Source organism: Salmo salar, chromosome 25 (assembly GCF_965601325.2).
Source record: "Salmo salar chromosome 25, fSalSal1, whole genome shotgun sequence".
NCBI classification, from domain to species: domain Eukaryota; kingdom Metazoa; phylum Chordata; class Actinopteri; order Salmoniformes; family Salmonidae; genus Salmo; species Salmo salar.
The window spans coordinates 46,632,365-46,650,091 of NC_138315.1; the positions used below are offsets into that span (position 1 = coordinate 46,632,365).

Sequence of the window (17,727 nt, forward strand, 5' to 3'; positions counted from 1 at the left end):
GCTTTTCTATTGAGAAAGGCCGCTGTAGGCAGACCTGACTCTCAAGAGAAGACAGGCAATATGCACACTTCCCACAAAATGAGGTGGAAACTGAGCTGCACTTCCTAACCTCTTGCCTAATGTATGACCATATTAGAGACACATATTTCCCTCAGATTACACAGATCCACAAAGAATTCGAAAACAAATCCAATTTTGATAAACTCCCATATCTACTGGGGGAAATACCACAGTGTGAAATCACAGCAGCAAGATTGGTGACCTGTTGCCACAAGATATATTTATGTTTATTTATTTCCCCTTTTGAACTATTTGCACACAATATGACATTTTCCACATAATATGACATTTGAAATGTATTTTCTTTTGGTAATTTTGTGAGTAATGTTTACTGTACATTTTAATTGTTTATTTCACTTTTTTTTATTATCTACTTCACTTACTTTGGCAATGTTAACATATGTTTCTCATGCCAATATAGCCCTTAAATGGAATGTAATTGTATCCAGAAATCCAAAGGATAGACGGAAGCTAGACAGCCCGCCGTGTGTCTCTTTGTGGACAACGACTCATCAGTGTATCGATCATCTTTTACTGTACGTTTTGTTCTTTGGTGACGTAAAAGAGGTGCGACAAATACTTCCGCACTTCTGTGCGTCCCACGTGAACGGTATTTGTAGAAGTAGCCATGGCAGCTCTCGGTGCCTGTGGAGAATGGCTTGTTTCAACCTATGAAAAAAAAATAATTGCAATACACACTAAAAAGAGCAGGTTGGTAAGAACAAATGTGGCTAATATTGTGTTATTTGTACAATAATGCGTCGTATAAGCTAAGCTAGTAGGCTAGTTGCGATGAGAAAGAAATAAGATAGCTAGGATGATATGCAGCTAACGTTATTAGCGAAGTTAGTCCATTCATATACGGTAACATTATACACTGAGTGTACAACATATTTTCCATCACAGAATGACCAGGTGAACGCTATGACCCCATTTTGATGTCACTTGTTAAATCAACTTCAATCAGTGATGTTACACCATGTGTAACTCTGTGTTGTATGTGTCGAACTGCTTTGCTTTATCTTGGCCAGGTCGCAGTTGTAAATGAGAACTTGTTCTCAACTAGCCTACCTGGTTAAATACAAAAAATGATGAAGAAGGGGAGGAGACAGGTTAAGCCTTGAGACAATTGAGGTGTGTGTGTGTGTGTGTGTGTGTGTGTGTGTGTGTGTGTGTGTGTGTGTGTGTGTGCCCCCCAAGACAGAATATTCAACTGCCTTTGAACTGGGTATGGTAGCAACTCAATATTAGGAAGGTGTTCCTAATGTTTTGTACTCAATACAGGCTACTTTAGTACATTCTTGGGTTAGCCAGCTATGTGTATTAAATCACAAGTCCACATTTAAATCATCAATGATTCAATGCTCCTTTCTCTTTTTGTACCAGAGAACCATTTGTGTTTGACTGCAGCGCAGCAGAACAGAAGCCAAAGGACCCAGAGGCTGACAACAAAAGGTAAACAACATTAGCTAGCTATGTCTTTTCAGCCAACTGACCTCTCAGAATTTATAATATGTGTTGCCAACCCATGGGCAGTTGTCCTTGCAGTGTACCCATCATTGCTGAGTTATCGTCAGACTTGCTAGACCTAGATATGTGACTGAACCTCGTGTCACTTGTTTGATTTGAAATGTGTGTGTGTGTGTGTGTGTGTGTGTGTGTGTGTGTGTGTGTGTGTGTGTGTGTGTGTGTGTGTGTCACCGTGTGGTAAGAAGCAACTGTTTTCAAGGAATATGATTTCACCAGAAATGTACTGATCCCTTTCATCCTGGTAGTGATGGATCAGAAGAGACAGGTAGTGACAAGATCCTGGCGTTCGCTGTTTCATCCTCTGCGAAGCTGGTTGCGCTGACAGATGACACCAAACGCCTGGTTCTGTTCCACAGTGAACCCTCATGGCGGGTCATCAGTACAAGGTATCCATAGGACAAGCAGATAAAAGCAAATATCCGACTTACTGAAATCAACAAAAAATCGAAATGTGTCGATTGTCGCTCTCTTTGAGATGTTGTGTTATTTCAGGTGGGTTGTGCGGAGGTGCACATCTCTTGTGTTCACCGAGGCTGAGGATGAGGTGTGGGCGGCAGACAAGTCAGGTGATGTCTACTCCTTCTCTGTGGTGGAGCCTCAGAAGACAGGAGAGTTGAAGCTGGGACATCTATCCATGCTTCTATCAATGGTAAAGAGGATTAATTCATTCACATGATACTTTCTTATTAAAGGGTAGGTTATTTTTCATAGTTTAATGTTTTTAAAGGGCATTTCAGAAGATGGGATAGCCCTTACTTAGTTCCCGTCTTACATCTCAGATTTGGCAGAGTTGAGGGGGTTCGACACCTTCAATGGTTGTACATTTTCACAATAGTAACATCACGTTCACTTGAAGTGAGCCATTGATCAACTCCTGATGAACTGCCAGTCAGTTTGGGATATCTCCCCCCCTCTTCTCCTCTAGACCCTGACCCCCAATGACAAATATGTCGTCACAGCTGACCGCGATGAGAAGATCAGGGTCAGCCACTTGAGGTCACCACACAACATCCAGGCATTCTGTCTGGGACACTTGGAGTGAGTACAGCTGGCCTACCTAGCAATGAATGGCCACAGAATTTAAACATGAATTAATGCTTAACCAGTCGGTTACCACTCTAATTTCCTGATATTTCAAGTTTTTTTTCCTCCATAGATTTGTCAGTTCTCTCTTGGCCCCACCAGGACACCCACAGTGGCTACTCTCTGGATCAGGGGTGAGAGATCTAGACATATTACAATTCTGCTGAATTGACTTCTATTACTTAACGCTGGGTGATCTTTCAGATAGAGGTATCACTTGTACCGGTTCGGATTAAGCTCTACTACTGCACAAAAAAATGTTTTCAATGGAGGCTGGTGTGTCTGACTGGGCTGGTGTGTGTTGACAGGATGGGACTATGAAGCTGTGGGAGTATGAGTCAGGTCGGAGGCTCCAGAGCTGGGACCTGAAGCAGCTGAGGGACATGCCGAACTCAGACACAGAAAAGGAAAAGGTGACCACTTTACTTCTCACATTAACCCTATCAGTCCTGAGAACCAACTAGTCAGTGACAACTGTTTTGAGTTTGTGACAGCAACTATGTGAGCTTATTACAGTGTTAAAGACAGTATGTCCTGGGATTTCCTATGATCTTCTATGTAGATGAACCCCTTACCTTCTAACGACTGTTTGGGAGACTCCGCTTTTCATAGATTAGGGGGTGGATGAAATTTCACTTGCGTTATAAAATATATTTGTCTTGGGAAAATGTTAATTGTCATGTTCTGAATCATTCACTGGGAGGTCTTTCTCTAACCTACAGTATCATTAACATTATATTCATTCGTTAATAAGCACTGATCTCTGTTGACAGAGCAGTGCGCTTTCTCGCAGCTACTTTTGAGGACTTTACATGTTGTTGTGGTCGTCTGCAGAGTTGTTTCCACGGGTCGTAAAAAGCCAAATGAACATAAAGTGAATTAAATGTAAAAGGCTTTGAAAATAAGAATCTTGCGACACGTACAGAGCTCTGTTGACAGTTCATAGAGACGCTTGTTTTTGTGAGAAATAGTTGAAAAACAACAGTACATTCACATTAATATGAAAAGCGTATATTAAAATATTACATCTCAAAATTTATATCTGTCTTGATTTATGTCCTCCGGATTCAATCGTGAGCCTTGTCAGTAAGCCTTAATTCTCACACAACAATCCAGCCTAGCTGAGATGATGCTATTTTCCAGATTATTTTTTGATCTGGCCTCCATGTATTTTTTGGGGATCCTACAAGGTAGAAACTCCAATAACATTTTAATGGATTATGATAGAGACATGAGGTTTGGACAATTGCTTTTCTTATATGAGTATCTATGCAATTAACATAATTTACCCATTGGTCAAAATATCCGTTTTTGATTGGACAACCTGCATACTGTATATGGCTATTAATACTTTGTATCTCAAACCGTTTGGACTCTATAGATGTTTTTTGTAAAACCCCCGGGCCCCTTCAGGATCCGCCCTTGTCTTACTGAGTTGTAGCTCACACAGACTAATGGTTGGTGTCAATGGATGCAGAACATGTGGACTTATCCAATAGTACAACCCCAGAAGTCTGTAGCTCAAACACAATGTTTTAAAGGGGTCAGAAGTCTGAAATGCGCCGGCGTCACTGTGGGACTGTAGGAGTTAACCTCTCACACTGATACATGAAGGAGTCATTCCTCTTCTGGGTGTGCATTTAGCAACAACTAGCAAACATTGTCATTCATACTGTTTTACAAATAAAAATTCCATTGCAACCTCTTTGCAATAAGGAACTGAGACCAGAAGTGTTTATTATCAAGAATGCCGTCAGCTGAGTGTACACATTTTAGAAAGCTCACAACACGTCTTATACTCTTCCCTCCCTTCGGTCGTCACCTCCCCGGCTATACATGTTATTACCCCAATGAGTTTCCCTCCTTTCCCCTGTGGAATGTCCATGGTCCTCTCAAGGTTTACCTAGATGTCAGAATCACACCCCGTCCATCTTCTGGGCCTGATCCTGCTCTCTGATCCGAGGCAATTTCCTCTTCTCTGATTATGTCAACCTTTCTAAATTAGCATCCGCACAGTTTCATGGTCTAAACTCCATTCATACTCACAGTAATCATTCACTAAACAGGAGACAAACAAACTACAGTTTATCTTGAAACATGTTACATTTTAATAGAATCCATCAATACGTATACTGAGTAGCTCTCCTTGTCCTCACTCATACTAAGCTTCAATCCATAGAGCTGACTGTTTATAGGTCACTGCAAATATACAGTGACAGTACCGTGATAAAGTATCTGACCCCTAATTTTCTCTACTTCTGCATATTGTTTTATCCTGAATGTTATCAGATCTTCAACCAAAATCTAATATTAGATAAAGGGAACCTGAATTTACAAATGACAAAATAAATTGGTACTTATTTAATTAACAAAGTTATGCAACACCCAATTCCCAAGTTGAAAAATGTATTGCAAGATTGAATCCCCGAGCTGACAAGGTAAAAATCTGTTGTTCTACCCCTGAACCCACTTCCTAGGCCGTCATTGAAAATAAGATTTTGTTCTTAACTGACTTGCGTGGTTAAATAACATTTTTATTTTTTTTATTTCAATGACTGCAACCAAATGCTTCCTGTAGTGTTGATCAGTCTCTCACATCGCTGTGGAGGAATTCTGTCCCTCTCTTCCATACAAAACTGCTTTAACTCAGCGACATTTGTGTGTTTTTAAACATGAACTGCTCATTTCAAGTCCTGCTACAACATCTCAACTGGGATTAGGTCTGGACTTTGACTACACCACTCCAAAACATCTAATTTGTTACTTTTTAACCATCTTTATGTAGACTTGATTGTGTGTTTTGTATCATTGTCTTGCTGCATCACCCAGCTCCACTTCAACTCACAGACGGATGGCCTGACATTCTCATGTAGAATTCTCTGATACAGAGCAGAATTCATGGTTCCTTCTATTATGGCAAGTCGTCCAGGTCCTGAGGCAGCAAACCATCACACTACCACCACCATGCATGACCGTTGGTATAAAGTTCTTACTGTGTGGAATGCAGTGTTTGGTTTTCACCAGACATAATGGGACCTATTTCATCCAAAAAGTGGACTCAAGTTTGCCAAAAAGCACCTAGATGATCTTCAAGACTCTGAGAAGAATGTTCAATGGACAGATGAGTCAAAAGTTTAACTTTATGGATGACACGAGTCCCATTATGCCTGGCGAAAACCCAACACCACATTCCACCGTAAGAACCTCATACCAACGGTCAAGCATGTTTGTTCACTCAGGTTCCCTTTATCTAATATCAGGTTTTGGTTGAATATCTGATAACATTCAGTATCAAAAATATGCTAAACTAGAGAAAATTAGAAAGGGAGGAAATACTTTGTCACAGAACTGTATATGGCTGGGTCCTATATACACACTGTATATGGCTGTGTCCTATATACACACTGTATATGGCTGTGTCCTATATACACACTGTATATGGCTGGGTCCTATATACACACTGTATATGGCTGGGTCCTATATACACACTGTATATGGCTGGGTCCTATATACACACTGTATATGGCTGGGTCCTATATACACACTGTGTATGGCTGGGTCCTATATCACACACTGTGTATGGCTGTGTCCTATATACACACTGTGTATGGCTGTGTCCTATATACACACTGTGTATGGCTGTGTCCTATATACACACTGTGTATGGCTGGGTCCTATATACACACTGTGTATGGCTGGGTCCTATATACACACTGTATATGGCTGGGTCCTATATACACACTGTATATGGCTGGGTCCTATATACACACTGTATATGGCTGGGTCCTATATACACACTGTATATGGCTGGGTCCTATATACACACACTGTGTATGGCTGGGTCCTATACACACACTGTGTATGGCTGGGTCCTATATACACACTGTATATGGCTGGGTCCTATATACACACTGTATATGGCTGGGTCCTATATACACACTGTATATGGCTGGGTCCTATATACACACTGTATATGGCTGGGTCCTATATACGCACACTGTATATGGCTGGGTCCTATATACACACTGTATATGGCTGGGTCCTATATACACACTGTATATGGCTGGGTCCTATATACACACTGTATATGGCTGGGTCCTATATACACACTGTATATGGCTGGGTCCTATATACACACTGTATATGGCTGGGTCCTATATACACACTGTGTATGGCTGGGTCCTATATACACACTGTGTATGGCTGGGTCCTATATACACACTGTGTATGGCTGGGTCCTATATACACACTGTGTATGGCTGGGTCCTATATACACACTGTATATGGCTGGGTCCTATATACACACTGTATATGGCTGGGTCCTATATACACACTGTATATGGCTGGGTCCTATATACACACTGTATATGGCTGGGTCCTATATACACACTGTATATGGCTGGGTCCTATATACACACTGTATATGGCTGGGTCCTATATACACACTGTATATGGCTGGGTCCTATATACACACTGTATATGGCTGGGTCCTATATACACACTGTATATGGCTGGGTCCTATATACACACTGTATATGGCTGGGTCCTATATACACACTGTATATGGCTGGGTCCTATATACACACTGTATATGGCTGGGTCCTATATACACACTGTATATGGCTGGGTCCTATATACACACTGTATATGGCTGGGTCCTATATACACACTGTATATGGCTGGGTCCTATATACACACTGTATATGGCTGGGTCCTATATACACACTGTATATGGCTGGGTCCTATATACACACTGTATATGGCTGGGTCCTATATACACACTGTATATGGCTGGGTCCTATATACACACTGTATATGGCTGGGTCCTATATACACACTGTATATGGCTGGGTCCTATATACACACTGTATATGGCTGGGTCCTATATACACACTGTATATGGCTGGGTCCTATATACACACTGTATATGGCTGGGTCCTATATACACACTGTATATGGCTGGGTCCTATATACACACTGTATATGGCTGGGTCCTATATACACACTGTATATGGCTGGGTCCTATATACACACTGTGTATGGCTGGGTCCTATATACACACTGTGTATGGCTGGGTCCTATATACACACTGTGTATGGCTGGGTCCTATACGCACACTGTGTATGGCTGGGTCCTATATACACACTGTGTATGGCTGGGTCCTATACGCACACTGTGTATGGCTGGGTCCTATACGCACACTGTGTATGGCTGGGTCCTATACGCACACTGTGTATGGCTGGGTCCTATACGCACACTGTGTATGGCTGGGTCCTATACGCACACTGTGTATGGCTGGGTCCTATACGCACACTGTGTATGGCTGGGTCCTATACGCACACTGTGTATGGCTGGGTCCTATACGCACACTGTGTATGGCTGGGTCCTATACGCACACTGTGTATGGCTGGGTCCTATACGCACACTGTGTATGGCTGGGTCCTATACGCACACTGTGTATGGCTGGGTCCTATACGCACACTGTGTATGGCTGGGTCCTATACGCACACTGTGTATGGCTGGGTCCTATACGCACACTGTGTATGGCTGGGTCCTATACGCACACTGTGTATGGCTGGGTCCTATACGCACACTGTGTATGGCTGGGTCCTATACGCACACTGTGTATGGCTGGGTCCTATACGCACACTGTGTATGGCTGGGTCCTATACGCACACTGTGTATGGCTGGGTCCTATACGCACACTGTGTATGGCTGGGTCCTATACGCACACTGTGTATGGCTGGGTCCTATACGCACACTGTGTATGGCTGGGTCCTATACGCACACTGTGTATGGCTGGGTCCTATACGCACACTGTGTATGGCTGGGTCCTATACGCACACTGTGTATGGCTGGGTCCTATACGCACACTGTGTATGGCTGGGTCCTATACGCACACTGTGTATGGCTGGGTCCTATACGCACACTGTGTATGGCTGGGTCCTATACGCACACTGTGTATGGCTGGGTCCTATACGCACACTGTGTATGGCTGGGTCCTATACGCACACTGTGTATGGCTGGGTCCTATACGCACACTGTGTATGGCTGGGTCCTATACGCACACTGTGTATGGCTGGGTCCTATACGCACACTGTGTATGGCTGGGTCCTATACGCACACTGTGTATGGCTGGGTCCTATACGCACACTGTGTATGGCTGGGTCCTATACGCACACTGTGTATGGCTGGGTCCTATACGCACACTGTGTATGGCTGGGTCCTATACGCACACTGTGTATGGCTGGGTCCTATACGCACACTGTGTATGGCTGGGTCCTATACGCACACTGTGTATGGCTGGGTCCTATACGCACACTGTGTATGGCTGGGTCCTATACGCACACTGTGTATGGCTGGGTCCTATACGCACACTGTGTATGGCTGGGTCCTATACGCACACTGTGTATGGCTGGGTCCTATACGCACACTGTGTATGGCTGGGTCCTATACGCACACTGTGTATGGCTGGGTCCTATACGCACACTGTGTATGGCTGGGTCCTATACGCACACTGTGTATGGCTGGGTCCTATACGCACACTGTGTATGGCTGGGTCCTATACGCACACTGTGTATGGCTGGGTCCTATACGCACACTGTGTATGGCTGGGTCCTATACGCACACTGTGTATGGCTGGGTCCTATACGCACACTGTGTATGGCTGGGTCCTATACGCACACTGTGTATGGCTGGGTCCTATACGCACACTGTGTATGGCTGGGTCCTATACGCACACTGTGTATGGCTGGGTCCTATACGCACACTGTGTATGGCTGGGTCCTATACGCACACTGTGTATGGCTGGGTCCTATACGCACACTGTGTATGGCTGGGTCCTATACGCACACTGTGTATGGCTGGGTCCTATACGCACACTGTGTATGGCTGGGTCCTATACGCACACTGTGTATGGCTGGGTCCTATACGCACACTGTGTATGGCTGGGTCCTATACGCACACTGTGTATGGCTGGGTCCTATACGCACACTGTGTATGGCTGGGTCCTATACGCACACTGTGTATGGCTGGGTCCTATACGCACACTGTGTATGGCTGGGTCCTATACGCACACTGTGTATGGCTGGGTCCTATACGCACACTGTGTATGGCTGGGTCCTATACGCACACTGTGTATGGCTGGGTCCTATACGCACACTGTGTATGGCTGGGTCCTATACGCACACTGTGTATGGCTGGGTCCTATACGCACACTGTGTATGGCTGGGTCCTATACGCACACTGTGTATGGCTGGGTCCTATACGCACACTGTGTATGGCTGGGTCCTATACGCACACTGTGTATGGCTGGGTCCTATACGCACACTGTGTATGGCTGGGTCCTATACGCACACTGTGTATGGCTGGGTCCTATACGCACACTGTGTATGGCTGGGTCATATACGCACACTGTGTATGGCTGGGTCCTATATACGCACACTGTGTATGGCTGGGTCCTATATACGCACACTGTGTATGGCTGGGTCCTATATACGCACACTGTGTATGGCTGGGTCCTATATACGCACACTGTGTATGGCTGGGTCCTATATTCGCACACTGTGTATGGCTGGGTCCTATATATACACACACTGTGTATGGCTGGGTCCTATATTCACACACTGTGTATGGCTGGGTCCTATATATACACACTGTGTATGGCTGGGTCCTATACACACACTGTGTATGGCTGGGTCCTATACACACACTGTGTATGGCTGGGTCCTATATATACACACACTGTGTATGGCTGGGTCCTATATATACACACACTGTGTATGGCTGGGTCCTATATATACACACACTGTGTATGGCTGGGTCCTATATATACACACACTGTGTATGGCTGGGTCCTATATAGAATTGTTCTGAGAGCTGATCCGTGGCCCACTAATTAACTTCAATATATTTAGGCCTAATTGTTTTTTAATACTCCAGAGTAGTAGGCTATTCCTTGCATAAAATAATTTGTCTACATGTCTCTCCAACATTTGGATAAAAGGAAACCATGCCATGAATTAAGAACGATAGGCCTATGCTCTTTTCACAATGCGTCGGGGCACATTGACAACTCAAACTGCTTTGAAAAACACTTTCTAACTAGCCTTTTTCTTACCTAATGAAAGCCTATAGCTGACATAACCAAACAATACCTTTGTTTACATAATCAAATAGTTTAATTGAAACTTAAATAAACAATTCCCAGAATCTAATAGGCTATAGACTGCAACAGGTTAACTTTTATTTAGTAGGTGATTAGCTACAAGGTTTTACCAGCTGTACAGGTTTAAACTTTCTATTGCCTGTATATGGTCTAAATGAACAAAAACCTAAATGAATGTAATAATTGACTGTTAATAAACCTCATCTTAAACAAATACCTGCTCGCACTTTTGCAGGCTGTCTATCCAGCTACCTGGTTGTTGTCCACAATGACACCAAAATCCTTCCAAACCGGGGATTTTACTCAGGCAACACCTGTTTCCATGTTTCCATGATGGTGTATTTCACCATCATAACCTTTTCATTTTTTATTTCTCCTTTTACATTAGCCATTTTTAAGTGAGCTATGGAGTCAGGGAAATGAACTTGGTTGAAAGGAATAGAAGCTCTGCACGCTGAAACATTTTAAGAATGTTCAGCACCACACACAGGCCTACTAATGGAAAGTACGCTGCTCTACTCTCTCGTGGCGTAGCTGGTAGCCTACCTAGGCCTGGCTATGTCTGCCTCACCGCTCACACAGCCTAATGGGATTCGCAACATATTTCAACACAACAAATTCCTGGATTTGTAAAATAAAATAAAAAATTATATTAATTTACACCGTTTACGACCCGAAATATAATTGTTCTGAACCGCCAGCCAACCCACGAGTTGAAAGAAAGTTTTAATTCCACCACCCAGTAGATTTTTTTAGGGTCAACTGTTGGTATTTGACCTGATGCAAGACCATAGCGGGTCATTGATTTCCCTCCTCAGTTCTGTTTGTGACATCATCATAATTTCTACCTTTGTTCCCAGAGGTCTGCAGTCAGCAGGATCGCTGGGTCCCCCGGTGGACAGCATGTGGCGGTGCAGTGTGAGAGGTCTGTGCATATATCAGGAGTTGACAGTGTACTGTGCACATATATAAATTACCCTAGCTATGTAGATCAGTGGTGTGTGTGTGTGTAACCTGTGACATAATATTTGTCCTGTGTTTTCCAGAGTTCCCTCAGTGCAGTTGTTTGGGATGGAGCAGGGGACAGAGGAGCGACTGGTGCCCTCCAGCAGGGTGACCCTACCTCACTGTCCTCTGGATTTGACCTTTGACCCCCAGGGTCGGCTCTGGGTCCTGCTGGATAGCCGAGAGACGCCGTTCCTCATGTACACACACACGCAAGGCAGCTGGCAGGTACGGCTGTTCGTTGGCTACAGCCAAGCCTCCAACACCGTAGTACCCTCCAAGCTCATCACACACAACAGTAGACTGTTCTTGTTTAGTAAACAAACACACCAGGGTTTGGGTCTTATCCCTTATGCTGCCACTGTGGTGTTTGTTCTGTTCACAAAGCTACTGTGGTGTTTAGAAAGAGGAGGAATGGAAGCGCTACTAAGGTACACAATAGTAAATGTTGGTAGACAGAAGGTGCTCTTTGGTAAAAGGGGTGAGTTGGTCATCAAAAAGAAAGGAGGACCAAGGCACTCTTCATATAATTAATTAAAATGCCTTTATTAGTATGGCAGGTTCAATAGAAACAATGTTTTTTTTAAAACGACGCGTTTCGGCTGCATGGCCTTCGTCAGGGAGTACAAAGAAATAATACAATGTCCTCTTTTTAACAGCTTTTCACATTAACCCTAATTTGAAGAGGGAGTGGTTAAAATTGATTGAACACACCTAGTAAGCAATACTATACACACTTTAAAGTGAAATACTGTAGCTATGTTATCATAAAAATTTAACTCCAAGCTAGAAGTATCAGAACACTTAGAAAGGTAGTTCTAACCTTTAAATATGTCTGGGAGAAGTGTCAAGAATAAGAAAGCAATATCTTCCATAGTACACTAGAACACAGCAAAACATGAACAACAACAGTCTAAACATAGCTGAGGGCAATTGAGCAAAATGTCCACTAGATGACAGCAAATGTACCCATCACAACCCTACAGGAAGGGTGAGAAATCCATATCTTCATTTAAACCTGGGTATTTAGTGGCCTGTAGTTTGTAAATCCCAAAACTTTCCCTTTAGTTTAACTGTTTAAAACGGTCCCCTTTTCTAATAGAGGCCGGGATATGATCAATACCCATAGCTTGTAGGGAGGCAGGGTTGCCATGGTGTAAGGACCTGTAGTGCCTTGCCATGGGGTAGTCTTCATTGCCTACCCGTATGGCGTACTTGTGTTCCGCTAGGCGATCTTGAAGGCGTCTCTTTGTCCGTCCAATGTAGAACACCTTGCACTGTGGACATTCCAATCTATAGATGACATGAGTGGTTTTGCAGTTAATGAAATGCTTGACGTAATACTCCATTTTGGAAGCTGTATCAACAAAATACTTTTTCTGTGCAATATTTCTGCAGTGGTTGCACTGGTTACATTTAAAAGAGCCCTTGGCTTTGTGGCCAAGCCAAGTTTTTGGAGAGTCACCCGGAAGATAACTGGACTAATTTGTCCTTTAGGGTAGGACGTCTCTTAAAGCTTATGACTGTTGGCTCAGGAAAGACTTGGCGTAGAAGCGTATCACTTTGGATGATTCCCCAATTATTTTGAATGATTCTTTTAATGTTCTCTGCTTCAGTGCTGTATTTTGTAACAAAATACACTCTGATGTATCACGAGGCACTTCCCTTCACAACAAGTTCTCTCTGTCAAGTAATCCAGCCCTTGTACCTGCATCTTTCAGGACCAGGACGCTGTGTTCTAGTGTACTATGGAAGATATTGCTTTCTTATTCTTGACACTTCTCCCAGACATATTTAAAGGTTAGAACTACCTTTCTAAGTGTTCTGATACTTCTAGCTTGGAGTTAAATTTTTATGATAACATAGCTACAGTATTTCACTTTAAAGTGTGTATAGTATTGCTTACTAGGTGTGTCCAATCAATTTTAACCACTCCCTCTTCAAATTAGGGTTAATGTGAAAAGCTGTTAAAAAGAGGACATTGTATTATTTCTTTGTACTCCCTGACGAAGGCCATGCAGCCGAAACGCGTCGTTTTAAAAAAAACATTGTTTCTATTGAACATGCCATACTAATAAAGGCATTTTAATCAATTATATGAAGAGTGCCTTGGTCCTCCTTTCTTTTTGATGACCTCTGTGGTGTTTGTTCTGTTCACAAAGCCACTGGTGTTTGTTGTTTCTCTCTGCAGTGCGACAGTGAAAGCCCAGAGCTGAAGAGAGTGACAGAGGCCCTTCAGCCGCATTGGGAGGCACTTCAGGGTGAGTCATCACACATAAGGCACAACACTGTGCCCTCACATTACCCCTCATCATCATCCTCCTACTCACTCAGTAAAGAGCAGTACTAACCTGGGATGTTTATCACTTGGCTCCATGTCTGCCTCATGTTCCCCTGAGCTCAGTAGTTCTTAATGCAAAGTAGTCAGACTTACAGGAGACTTTACATTTAGTTTTTTACTCTGTTATTTATTGGATGCTCAGAGATGCCTGCAACAAACTTGGATCAAAAGGATTTAATTTGTTATTCTAAGTAATCCACCACCTGAACTGTGCAACAATCTCTTTCACTGTCTCTGACCCTCCCTCCTGTTTCTCCTCACAACAGTCTCAGCAGGGTTAGAGAGCCGGTTCCAGCACCTGTACAAGGGCAACTTTGACAATATGGCGTCCTACAGAGAGAAGAAACAGCAGAGGCTCCAACAGCAGAATGAACAAGGGGGCAAAAAGAGAGGACCAGGGAAGGGACAGCAGTCTAACGGAGCCAGTAAAAAAGCCAAGAAAGGCAACCAGTCTGGGCCAGTGACCAAAGCCTCTAGCTGAAACGGAGAGGAGAGACAGAGGGATAAATTCTATATTTTGGTTTATAAAGGCTTCTTTCAGAGTTCTTTATGTTTGTTTGGAGACGGATAGACTAACCACTGAGTTGTGTAAATGTATTATGATTTGTGATTTACAGAGAATTAGCTAGAAAGATTTTTTTTTTTTTAATAAAAAATGACTGAGAGTTTGACGCTTGAAAGGGTCTCTCTCGCTCTCCACTAAATGTATAGTCCTCTCAGGTTGAACAAGAGCCAAGCACTGTGTCGTACCCTGACCGCTGGGGAACCAAGTCCTTCCACTGTCAGAAAGTAAGTTGACTGGATCGTGCATATCTGACCCAATTCAGGATCGTGGGCATTTGATTACATTTCCTACTTCACTTCAGAAATACTTCCTTGAACGTGAACTTTCATATGCCTTAATTACAAACTTATATGGGATCTGCATATGAATAAAACTTTTATATTATGAGCCTAATTCAGCCAAGGAAGCACTGAACTATTTAAAGAGAAAGGCAGGATCCGTGATAATGTCTCCAAAGTAGGACAACAAGTTTATCAAATTTCAGAGGTAAAAATGTCCCATTGCATTAAAAGGCTTAAGGTGTTTCAACAACATCCTGTTTGTAAGGTTCACTGCCACACTGAAAGCTCTTCAAACCTTCAGAGGCTGCTACGTTTGCTAGGAATGTTCAGAAGTAAACAGGGATGACTAGTTGCTTAATCACATGAACCGTAACATCTCCACAGCTACAGGTAAGACTACTCAGTAAGCACAATTTATATACTAAACAAAAATGTAAATGCAACGATTTTACTGCATTAGTTTATATGAGGAAATCAGTCAATTGAAAAATTCATTAGGCCTTAATCTATGGATTTCACATGCCTAGGCAGGGGTGGAGCCATGGGTGGGCATAGGCCCACCCACTCGGAATACATTTTTTTTCCCCACAAAAGGGCTTTATTACAGATAGAAATATTCATCAACTGTCCGGGTGGCTGGTCTCTGATGATCCCGCAGGTGAAGAAGCCGGATGTGGAGGTCCTGGGCTGGACGTGGTTACACGTGGTCTGTGGTTGAGGCCGGTTCAACGTACTGCTTATGGTAGAGAAATGAACATTACATTCTCTGGCAACAGCTTTGATGGACATTCCTGCAGTCAGCATGCCAATTGCATGCTCCCTCAACTTGAGGCATCTGTGGCATGACAAAACCACATTTTAGAGTGGCCTTTCATTGTCCCCAGCACAAGGTGCACCTGTGTAATGATCATGCTGTTTAATCAGCTTCTTGATATGCCACACCTGTCAAGTGTATGGATTATCTTGGCAAAAGAAAAATGCTTACTAGCAGGGATGTAAACAAATTTGTGCTCAAAATTGGAGAGAAATAAGCTTTGTGCGTATAGAACATTTCTGGGATCTTTTATTTCAACTCATTAAACATGTTGCGTTTCTATTTTTGCTCAATATAAATAGTCCACCTTTTATTTTTGTAGGAAACAAAGGTGACAAAAAACCTGTACATTCTGTATGAAACAAAAACGGCAAGACATAGAATCAAAATATCGTTCATTGAAGTAGTCCGTGCGTTACAAGTCGACATTCCCTGATAAAAGCTTTGGATTGTCCATCCGGCCAGTCAGTGGCTTGGTCGGTTTCCCCATTCCCCAGAATGCCATACTGACTTTTTTCCACCATAGGACTTTTGAGCTGAAATAGAGGAACATACATTCATTTAAACACCAAGCCCATATTGTTTATAGAAGAAGACTTTCTTCAATGCAGCCAGTCAAAACACCTACCTTCGAGCTCTCATTTCTTCTTCCCCATAGTCAGGTTCTCACTTTTCTTTTTCTGCACCTGAAGAAGAGAGACATTCACAGCACTGTTCCAGTCACTGCTACACATAAGAAGATGCTGACGTGTCCTCAAAGAAAACAAACACAAACAAATATGTCTGACCTCATTCATGGCATCGTCGATCTGCTTGAGCTCCTCGTATCTGTCTCGTGACTCTCTCAGAGGCTGGATCATCACCTCCTCAATCTGAGGGAACAGCTGAGAGAGACAAGAGGCAGGGTTTATCGTCATGGTCAAAGTCGTATTCTCATTTTACAGTCCCATCCAACCGTCGCTCACCTTCATTACGGTCTCAAACATGGGGATGAGGACGAACTTGATGAATCCGATCTGGGCGGTGGGTTTGGTGACCTTTTCTCTGTCCATGAAGGGGGCTACAGGCAGACTCTCTGCCTTCTCCCTGTCACTCTGATGAAAGAATGGAGAAGAGAGAGAAAGTTCAGTGCAATCCTTCATTTTTAATACAACAGCACCTACATGGGGTCCGGAATTATTGGATCCCTTGATAACGATGATATAAAAAAATCAGCAGGTTTTCATCAGAGATCTCTCTGTACTTTGCTCCGTTCATATTTCCCTCCTGACCAGTCTCCCAGTCCCTGCCGCTGCCACCACGCTTCACCGTAGGGATGGTGCCAGGTGTCCTCCAGACGTGACGCTTGGTATTCAGGCCAAAGAGTTCAATCTTGGTTTCATCAGACCAGAGAATCTTGTTTTTCATGGTCTGAGAATCCTTTAGGGTCTTTTTGGCAAACTCCAAGCAGGCTGTCATTTTCATTTTACTGAGGAGTGGCTTCCGTTTGGCCACTCTACCATAAAGGCCTGATTAGTGGAGTGCTGCAGAGATGGGAGAACCTTCCAGAAGGACAACCATCTCCACAGAGGAACTCTTGAGCTCTGTCTGAGTGACCATCGGGTTCTTAGTCACTTCTGACCAAGGCCCTTCTCCCCCGATTGCTCAATTTGGCCGGACAGCCAGCTGTAGGAAGAGTCTTGGTGGTTCCAAACTTCTTCCATTTAAGAATGATGGAGGTCACTGTGTTCTTGGGGAACTTCAATGCTGCAGAAATGTTTTGGTACCCTTCCCCAGATCTGTGCCTCAACACAATCCTGTCTCGGAGATCTACGGACAATTCCTTCTACCTCATGGCTTGGTTTTTGCTCTGACATGCACTGTCAACTGGGGGACCTTATA

General features: G+C 43.4%; 2 protein-coding genes across 2 annotated transcripts in view; one reads left to right on the plus strand and one right to left on the minus strand.

Annotated features, from left to right (window-relative positions):
• The first annotated feature begins 630 nt into the window (after positions 1–630).
• wdr4 (WD repeat domain 4) lies at positions 631–14,851 on the plus strand. The gene is made up of 11 exons (XM_014174571.3): positions 631–771; positions 1,447–1,515; positions 1,836–1,976; positions 2,083–2,239; positions 2,516–2,628; positions 2,747–2,807; positions 2,982–3,086; positions 11,701–11,765; positions 11,887–12,073; positions 14,037–14,106; positions 14,453–14,851. Exons 1-11 carry the CDS (start codon positions 689–691, stop codon positions 14,665–14,667), a joined length of 1,266 nt encoding a protein of 421 aa, XP_014030046.2. The 5' UTR covers positions 631–688; the 3' UTR covers positions 14,668–14,851.
• A 1,222-nt stretch (positions 14,852–16,073) lies between these two features.
• Positions 16,074–17,727, minus strand: part of LOC106586845 (high affinity cGMP-specific 3',5'-cyclic phosphodiesterase 9A) — a 36,664-nt gene continuing 35,010 nt past the window's right edge. The window contains exons 12-15 of the mRNA XM_014174557.3: positions 16,812–16,940; positions 16,635–16,730; positions 16,475–16,532; positions 16,074–16,382 (exon numbers count right to left, since the gene is read on the minus strand). Of these exons, the coding sequence (XP_014030032.2) occupies positions 16,485–16,532; positions 16,635–16,730; positions 16,812–16,940 (273 nt within the window). The 3' untranslated portion in view covers positions 16,074–16,382; positions 16,475–16,484. The remainder of the gene's footprint in view (positions 16,383–16,474; positions 16,533–16,634; positions 16,731–16,811; positions 16,941–17,727) is intronic.